Source organism: Bison bison, unplaced genomic scaffold (genome assembly GCF_000754665.1).
Source record: "Bison bison bison isolate TAMUID 2011002044 unplaced genomic scaffold, Bison_UMD1.0 scf7180017864213, whole genome shotgun sequence".
Taxonomy (NCBI): Eukaryota; Metazoa; Chordata; class Mammalia; order Artiodactyla; family Bovidae; genus Bison; species Bison bison.
Genome location: NW_011494785.1, coordinates 418,207 through 427,632, shown reverse-complemented (window position 1 = coordinate 427,632; position 9,426 = coordinate 418,207). Strand labels below are relative to the sequence as shown.

The 9,426-nt window shown below is 53.7% G+C and overlaps 1 protein-coding gene across 1 annotated transcript; it reads right to left on the bottom strand.

Annotated features, from left to right (window-relative positions):
• Nucleotides 1-5,074: 5,074 nt before the first annotated feature.
• Nucleotides 5,075-9,186, bottom strand: PIANP (PILR alpha associated neural protein). The gene is made up of 5 exons (XM_010844947.1): nt 9,127-9,186; nt 8,415-8,926; nt 7,572-7,653; nt 6,581-6,802; nt 5,075-6,299 (listed from the first exon to the last, which is right to left on the bottom strand). Exons 1-5 carry the CDS (start codon nt 9,141-9,143, stop codon nt 6,278-6,280), a joined length of 855 nt encoding a protein of 284 aa, XP_010843249.1. The 5' UTR covers nt 9,144-9,186; the 3' UTR covers nt 5,075-6,277.
• Between the last annotated feature and the right edge of the window lie 240 nt (nt 9,187-9,426).

The window sequence follows — 9,426 nt, the reverse complement described above, 5'->3', positions numbered from 1 at the left end:
AGGGGGGGAAAATGCAAAGGTCGAGTCACTTCCGGGAGCGGCTAGAGCACATCCGGCGCGGCCCAGGCTCCAGCACACCCCGGGAGGAAGTTACGACAGGTAGGGGCGGAAGTAGCTTCTGCCCGCCGGACGGGATAGACCTTTCAGGGATGTGACGCCACCGCGGAAGTGAAGGCAGGTTCTGCTAAGGAAGGGGGCCGAACCTTCAGAACAGCGGTCTCGGCTTCCGGAAGGGACTTCTGGGGAAGTGGGAGGGTGGGAACGCGACAGGTTCATGAATTATGCATCAAGGTAGGAGGGGCGGTATGGATTCTTTAAAGACCGGTCCTGGTTCCCTAACCTCAGGGGGCGATAGGCTGACTTAGGGAGTTACCGTTCTTTTTTCTTGTACTCTCTCAAGGATGTCTCAATGCTTTGAATATCCAGGAAAGAAAAAGAATGTGTGAGTAGTTTTCTGAGATCCCTCAGGGCCAAAGAGTAATAACTTCTCCCAACCGTCAGAATCCGATCCCTGCCTGACCACACCCCTTACTCCTTTTGCTTTGGTCTCTAAGTTCCTGTGGCACATCTCCTATCTCCTACTTACGCGACTTTACTTTTAAATACAACAGTCACCTCTCACTGATACTTTATTGTCTGTTTGTCCTTCCACCGGAATATCGTCCCCACGAGAGCAAGCACTCTGAATTGTTCACTGCTGTGTCCTCGGAGCCTGGCACTTTATAAGCGGTTGGTGAATGTTTGTTGCATCAGTGAACAATTCATGTGAACGCTCTCAGGAAGCCTTCCTTGGTTGTTCCAACCTGTAAGGGTCCCACGTTCACCAAATTTGAACAGCATTTAGTCCCTGCTTTTTAAAATTATATATATATATATATAGGAAAAGGGCACTGGCAACCCATTCCAGTATTCTTGCCTGGAGAATCTCATGGACAGAAGAGCTTGGGAGGCTACAGTCCATGGGGTCACAAAGAGTCGGACACGACTGAAGCGACTTAGTACGCACACATATATTTGTATGTATATGTGTGTATGTGTTAATCGCTCAGTAGTGTCTGACTCTTTGCGACCCCGTGGATTGTAGCCCGCCAGGCTCCTCTGTCCATGGGATTTTCCAGGCAAGAATAACTGGAGTGGGTTGCCATTTCCTTCTTCAGGGGATCTTCCCGACCCGGAGATCGAACCCCGTCACCGGCATTACAGGCGGATTCCCTACCAGCTGACCCGCCTCCCTGGTGGCTCAGAGATGTGGGCTGTGAAGAGGTTAATCCAAGCAGGGAACCCCATTAGCAATCCTCTTACTGTCCTTCAGCTTAGCCATTTCATTCATTCATGAACAAAATTTATTGGCTTTTATTGTGATTTATGGGGCTTCCCTGGTGGCTTAGCTGGTAAAGAATCTGCCTGCAGTGCGGGCCACTGGGGTTGGGTTCTATCCCTTGGTCGGGAAGATCCCCTGGAGGAGGGAACTGGTACCCACTTGGGTGTTCTGGCCTGGAGAATTCCAGGACTATATATTCCTTGGGTTTGCAAAGAGTCGGAAAGGACTGATTGATTTTCACTTTCAATTTCTTTCATGTAACTTTTCAGCAAAATTGTCAGAAGCTCAGGAGAAATTGTCTCATACATGGTACCCTCCCACTACTTTGCTGAGCACACAGTAGATGCTAAATAAATAGATGTTATTTGAATAAATGAATGCTGCCACCAGGCTGCCCCAGATCTGAGCTGAATCCCTCTGGGCTCAGCTCTATTTTGAGTGAAACAGAATCAAAGTGCCTCCTATTAGCAGTAATAGTTCCTTGCCTAGAGATCAAAATAACCTATATAGGAATAACTATAATGCCAAATTTTACAGATAATGAAACTAAGACTGTAAAGACTTGTGATTTTTCCCAAGGTCACAGCAAGGAAGCAGCAAAAGACACATAAAAATAAAAATTTCAATTAAACATTTAAAGAGAAGATACGTATTTTTGGCTTGTAACTGTATCTTTTTAAAAGTGTCTGCTCTCTTAGAGGGAGACTCACAGACTTGGAAAATGGAACTCATAGTTGTCAGGGGAAGGGACAGTTAGGGACTTTAGGAAGGTCATGTACTCACTGCTATATTTAAAATGGATAACCAACAAAAACTTACTGTATAGCTCATGGAACTCTGCTTAATGTTATGTGCCAGCCTGGATGGGAGGGGGGTTTGAGGGAGAATGGATCCATGTACATGTACGGCTGAGTCCCTTCGCTGTTCACCTGAAACTATCACAACATTGTTAATCAGCCATACCCCAATACAAAATGTTGTTGGTGTCAAAAAAAATTTTAATTTTTCTTTAGAGTGCTCTCTTTATCACATTTTGGGACTCTGTAATCAGCCTGTGTTGACCCAGGAGCAACAGTTGGCGGAATAAGGGTCTGAAAGGTGCAGATATGAACAGACCTAGTTGCTCTATGGGTTAGAGATGGATCATTTGAGAAACCTTGACTTTGAGGGCTGAGATAGAGAAGCGGGAGCAGAATGGCAATAGTCACTGTAACAAGTCCTGGTTCTCCTGTTCTTTGCCTGTTTACAATAACTGGTACCCCTTTGGGCCTTGGTGTCTCCAACTGTCAGCCCTGCTTCTCCTGCCCTTGGTATAAGAAGCAAGTTTTAAGTGCTTTGAACTCCTTAGAGAAAAGCTTTAGAGAGAGAAATGGGCGTAGGGGGAGGAGGGCTGTTAATTTTAGCCTGGGGTTTCCCAGCTGGCACACTGTTTCCATCTTGAATCACTTCCACACCCTGAGCTCTGCCTGGGAGATCCCTCCTCCTGGGGGCTTCCCCACTCCTTGGTTTGGTCTGAGCCACAATGGTAAGCATTCCAGAAAAATGCTTAAGAGAAGTCTGGCTTAGTCATTTAATGAACAGTTCAGGAGGCAAAGGAAGCATAAAGATGAGAGATGCTGGTCCCGGTAGGTACTGATGTGTGGACTCCAAGAACCAAAGGGGTAGTATGGCCACTCTTTGTATTCTTGGTCTGTGACTGAGCAGTGACTCTGCCATTTGCAGCCCTCCAGGACCTTCCCAGGCCCCATAGTTTCAGTTTCAACTCTACAAGAGAGAAAGTTAGGATTCTTCTCCAGGGCCTCTTCCTGGTTAGCTTGATAATGGGATGTAGTTTGGGATCATTCCTGAAGACAGGAATCCCTGGTGGCTCAGATGGTAAAGAATCTGCCTGCAGTGCAGGAGACCCATGTTCCATCCCTGGGTCAGGAGGATCCTCAGGTTGGGAAGATCCCCTGGAGAAGGGAATGGAAATCCACTCCAATATTCTTGCCTGGAGAATTCCATGGACAGAGGAGCCTGGCGGGCTACCGTCCATGGGGTTGCAAAGAGTCAGACACGACTGAGCCACGAACATTCCTTAAGACAACTCAGAAGATCGAGACATCTTTCTCCTCTGTCCTTCCTCCACCATCTGATATTCCCTAAGGAAGGAGGGCATTTAGGGAGAAAGAACAGGTTAAGGATTTCCTGTGTCTTGCTGGTGTGTTTTAATTTATTTAAATTTAGAGAAACAGCAGTCTAATCAGGCGGTAATTAATTCACTCTTCATTAGGGGCCTTTATTCATGCCTTCTGCATATGGATGAGCCTCGGGGTCACACTGTCCCTCTGAAGAGGAAGGTGGTAAGAGACAAGTGCTGTCCAGGCACTTCAGCTCTTCCCCTTTTGGTGCCTCCTCTTCCGCCAACCCTGACCTAATAGGGACTAGATTCCTTAGGGGAAGGAAGAGAAAGGTCCTCTCCCATCCTTCTCCTCCCCCTCCACATTCCTTGGATCCCTCCCTCGCTGCCCCAACCCATCCCAGCAGCACCTCTTCCTGCACTTCAGGTCCCATCCAGCCCTGTCCCATCCACCAGCTGTAGGCTGGAGTCTCTTCAGGTCCCACTGGATTGACTGAGCTCCCTCAGCAGTGTGTTTGCTTCGCGCTTCTGCTTTCAGTTGGTTCATCACTCCTTGGCCTGGCTCTGCTGCCTCTTTTTCTTAGGGAGTCTGACACCCTGAATGCACATACTGCTCTGATCCTGAGAAATACACTCCCTCCTCCCCGCGCTCACCGTTGTGTGCTGCGTAGACTCAGCCACACCTCACTGGTGTTACACAGTAAAGCTCGCCAACCCCTAAAACACGCACCTGTGGCCACACAGACACTCCTGATTCGAGCTGCAAAAGTAAATACGCAAAGGCCAACAGAGACCAGGGCAGCCCCCACTTACCTGTGATTGTCTCCTCTCCTTCCTGGAGCTCCCCCATTTCCAGGGAGCAAGTGGGGCACAGATGGGGGTGGGGGGAGAAATGGGACCTGGATGGTTACCATGGCAACAAAGCCTAGCAACAACTGAGAGGCTGCTGTGTGGGCTTTTGCAGGGCTGTTACAAGAGCCAAACCTAGAATTGGGGGCTCAGAGGTGACTGATCCCAGCTGGGCAGCCTGTGTTCCCTCCTTCAAATACATCCCTCGATGCCACCCCCACACCCCAGCAGTGCCTCTTCAAGAGGGCAGAACAGGAAAAGCTAATGAGAGTTAACCACAGGGCTTCTGGGGGACAGCTGTGGGTGGGGGCAGGTTAGGGAGCAAGGCTGAAAATAAAGCAAGCAGGGCAGCCAGCCTCTCTCCTGCTGCTCCCTCTCGTCTTGTTTCCATTGCTCCATTTTTTCTTCTCCTTTTGCCCTTCACCCTCCATCTGCCTTATCAGCTCTCCTCTTCCTTTTCTGGCTGGCGCCATCACCTGAGCTGCTACAGAAGTGTCCCTTTGCTTCGGCCTCCTTTCTCATGGTCTCTCTTGACCTTCGCTGGTAATTAACAAGCCACTCTTCCAGTTTGCTCCGGCTGCTCCTCATCAGGTTTGCTCCCGTCAGTGTCTCTTCCTTCAGCTCCATCCCATATCAAAGCCCCCAAACCCCAACTCCAGGTCAGAGCAAGCCAGGTCACTCGGGTCTGGAGGGTCACCCCTCCATCCTCCTTTTCCTCCCTTTTGGCTGCCCATCGCCTTTCCTCCTTTCCTCACTGCAGGGCTCATGAGGCAGAACCAGGGGACTCAGGTATCTTGCAAAGGCTTTATTTGAAAATTTTGAAACTTACATCCCACAAGAATTCAAGATTATCACCACAAGAAGAAAGAGATAATACAAAAATATATATCACAGCATAGGAGCCAGGTAAGAGAGGAAAGAAGGAAGGAAGGTGGGAAAGCCATGAGAAGTTGGGACAAACCTGAGGGGTGGAGGGGACAAAAGGCAGGAGAGTTGGAGGAACCAAGGAGGGAGGGAGGGGCAGGTTGGGAGGCAGAGCTCCCGATGGCCTTGAACCAGCTGGCCCTGGTCCCTGGCAGCCTAGGTGGAATTAGGGAGGCCCTCAGGGGGACTGGAAAGTGGAGGACTTGATTGTGGGGGACGGTGGGGAGGAAAGGGGGCTCTGAGTTCCAGAGTGACACGCACAGACAGCCAGGACAGAAGAGACAGAAGGACTGGGGAGGCAGGGGAGGGCAAATGGGGGCCCCTTTCTCCTGCACTGCAGCAGGAGGCTCCCCAAAAGCCATCTCCCAGACAACAGAATTTAGCAGTGGGGCTGGGGAGGAGTTTTGGGGCCTCATGACTCCCCATTTCCACAGGGGAGTCCTTAGAGTGGGATGGGGGACATGGTAAAACCCACGATGTGGAGTGGGGTGGGACCGGGACAGATGGGGCCCAAAGAGCCCCCAGCTCATCTCCCACCCCCCTCCGGGGCAGCATGCAGGGGACACAGAAACTCCACCCGTGGGTGTTCAAGAAGTGGAGTGTGAGCACGACATTTACAACATCACAACGAGGGGCCGGGAAATGCACATGAAAGGTACACCCACTGACCGCCGAGTGATGGGCTGAGCGCAGGACGAGGGAGGAGAGGAAGTGAAAAGTGTGAGACAAAAGGGAGGACACGGGGGATCCTCGGAGGGGGGATGTGGGTGGGGAGACTGGCTGTACAAGAGCGTGAGTGTGCGATGGCCTGAGAGGGGAGAGGTGAGTGTGCAAGGCTAGTGTGAGTGTGCCAGGGTGGGGACCGGGGGGCCAGAAGCCACAGATAAGTGAGGCCCCCACCTCAAGGAGGGTGAGCAGCTGGGCTTGCCTGTGGGCCAGCGAGTGTTCCCAAGGTATGAGCCCAGGCAGAGCCGCAGCGCCCACAGCCGCCGTGCCCTCAGCAGGATGGGGGCTATGCCGGGCCCTTGGCCCCCTGCCTGGAGGTGCCCCAACCTTGGGGGACATCACAGATTCACCAGGGGAATCCTAAGGGGAAAAGGGAAAGGGCACAGTCAGGAACCAAGGGGCAAGCCAGAATCAGGAGGGCAGTTCAAGAAATAAAAGGGATGGAGATTAAGGGGGCAAGGTGGAGTGAAATGGCAGCATGAAAACAGGACATAGATCTACAGAGAGACAGGTGGGGCCCCCCAGAGAGCAGAGGTCCAGTCTCCTGAGTGTGGGCCAGTCTGCCTCCTCCCCACCCACCCAGTGGGGAGTGCCCCACCCACTGCCACTGCCCACCTCCCTGCCCTCTGCCCTGCCCTCACCGGTTCAGCTGGAAGGCTGGTGCCCCCTTGGGCTGGGGCATCCCGGGCCGGGGCCCCCCTCGGGGTTCCTCGTGGTCAGGGGTGGGGGTGGGTGAGTCTCCGAAGGCCCCCAGCACAGTGACCCCAGCTGGGGACAGGTCAGTCAGGGGCTGCTGGCTCTCCTCTTGCCTCAGGGCCCCTTGCTGCCCCGAGGGCCTGCGCCGTTTCTGACTGCGGTCCCAGCTGGCGACCCCAGAAGGAGAGAGGGTCTCACCCATTCGAGAAGTCCCCAACCTGGGCCCCCTCGGGAGCTGGTCACCCCCCAGCCTCCCCCAGGCACCCGCAGAATCTGACAGTAGAGAAACCAGCCTCTAATTGTTCCCTACACCCCAGATCCTGAGACCCTGTCCACAAAACCACTTCCTGTCCCCGCGCCTCCAGGGGGGCTTGGGAATCTAAACCACCCTCCCACCTGGTCCAGAGCCACAGAATGGGGGCCCCTCCCCATAGACACACAGAGTCCTCCACAACTGCCCCTACCCCCCCCACACACACACCCAGAGAGCCATTTCTCTCCGCAGCAGGTGCCTGGCAGGTTTAGTTCTAGTTCAAAGTCAGCTAATGACCTGAACACCTGAGTCTAATGAGTCTTGCAGTAAAGTGTGAAGGACTGAGTGACCTGCTATTAAGTGCATGCAAAAAGCTGGGATTTTCTCCCTCTTCCCTTTAAGGTGGCCTTAAGAAGGGCCCTGCAGAATGACAAGGGATGGCCACCCTAGCCCCCCAGCTTGTGCTCACAATGATCTTCCTACCTCTCCCATTCTCCTTGTATTTCCCCAGCAGGAACCTGAGCTCATTTCTCACAGCTTCCCCTGCCCAGATCCTTCCTATCTTTCCCCAAGGTCTTGCCTTAATCCACCACTTCCTATTCCACCCCCAGCAAAACTGCCACCCAGACTCCTTCCAGCCAAACATTCATGGGGATGTCAGCATCCCCTTCCTGCTGGCTTACCAGAACTTGAAGATGATGCCGGTGGCCACGAGGACAATGATGATGGAGATGGTAATTGTGACGTAGAGCTGAGGGTCCACACCTGCTTAGGGGCAGGGAAAAAGTCTTAGGGAGGCCTGGGGCCCGGGAAGCCAAGCGGGGTTGGGGGTGGGGTTAGGCTGTAGGTGCAGGAAGCTTGAGCGGTGTTGCCATTGGAAGCCACATCATCCAACTCTTTTTCTGCTTCTTTAGAGCCTCCCTGCTTTATTTTTATCATCAGCTTTCCCCAGAGTTTTCAGCTCTTTCCCTCCCAAATCTTTTTTCTCCACTTCCCCAAATCTTCTGTATATATGGGATGAGAAGGAGTTCCAAGGTCAGAGAGAACCTCTCAGAACCTCTCTCTCCACACGGAAACTAGCGGGTGAAAATGTCCATCTCTGCCCTGGCCCCGCCCCCAAGCCACTGGCCCTGTATCTGCGCGCCCTGAGTCGAGGTGTCATCCTGAAGGGCCTTCCTCTGCCTGGACTACTCCCACTGTTTCCAGGGTCTGGCTCAAATGTCAATTCTTGGAAGGTGTCCTGATCCCCGGGCAGAAGTAGTCTCTCCCTTCCCTTTGCCTAAAAACATGCTGTGCACGCCTCTGTTAGAGCATGTATTACTGTTGACTCATCCCCGAGGGTTTACGCGTTTTCACCAGTGGACCTGAGCTCCTCTGGGGCTCAGACACATCTTCCTCTCCGCCTCCTGTGCCAGCCCAGGGCCCGGCACACTTGTGGAAGGAGCTGATACACAGGACCCTATTGCTGCCCTGAGAGTCTTCAACCAGCTCCCCGTCCATATCCCTTCCCAGCCTCTCCCACTCACCTTCACCGCGGCCCCCGAACAGGAAGGGCCTCAGGGTGGCAGGTGCTTCTCCAAGGATGAGCCCATCTCCATCAGCCCGCATGGAGTCTGAGTTGGGGTGTGGAGTAGCCAGCCCGTGGGGGGCTGCAAAACCATAGTCCAGGGGCAGAAATCCAGGATTGGCAGAGTTGGAGTCCCCCCCATCCTCTCGAGACACCGTAGGGCCCCACACAATAGCCCAGGGGTACTGGGATGAGGGTGGACCCTCCTCAAAGCCTGATGGGGTGGCCGGGGGCGCGGTGCCTGGCAGGACTTGCCGACGTGATCTCAGGACCCGAGGGGATCGGCTTGGTGGAGGTGCCCGCTCCCACACACACACGTGGCGTGGGGCCGAGGGGCCTCCCCGGGCACAGGGGGGCCGGGCTGGGGCTGGTGGGGTTCGAGGGGAGGAGGAGGAACCTTGAGCAGGCGGTGGGAGGGGCAGCAACAGCAGTGGCCAGAGAGAAAGGAGATGGGACAGCAGCAATGCAGGCCTGCGGGAAGGGAGAGCGAGCGATGAGTCCGAGGCCATCTTGGGCTGCCTCCTTCCTCTGCAAAAAGTGGCTTCGGGAGGACATGTCTCACTTCCCATCTTCCAAGGGTCGAGCCCTCAGGATGAAAAGCCCTGGGTGGCCTAGGAGGGAAAGAGCCAAAACCCCAGGAAATGTGACCTCTAAAATCCCTCCAAACTTACCGCATCCTGGACTCCATGTCCGAGATCCTCAGCGGTGACTCAGATTTTCAGCCTTTACTGGGGGAGAGAGGGGTTGTCACATCCCAAGCTTGCCCTGAGGACCTCCCCAGCTCATCCATCCTCCCTGTTCACCTCCATCTCCCCTCCCAGCTGCAGCTGCCATCTATGCTGCCACCACTCAGGACCCTCAGTTGCCTAGCACTGTCCTGGGGAGGGGAAACTCCAGACCAGTCCCCTGTCTAGCCCCTAGTCTCTATCTGCAACTTCCCAGGTCCCTGTTACTTCCCCACCCCAGGGTCT

Excerpts from the sequence above, each read along its gene's own strand:
- PIANP (XM_010844947.1), bottom strand. Across the intron at positions 7,654-8,414 it reads GTTCGGGGGCCGCGGTGAAG|GTGTGGACCCTCAGCTCTAC; the intron begins GTGAGTGGGAGA and ends GCCCCTAAGCAG. Across the intron at positions 6,300-6,580 it reads CCAGCCTTCCAGCTGAACCG|GATTCCCCTGGTGAATCTGT; the intron begins GTGAGGGCAGGG and ends TTTTCCCCTTAG.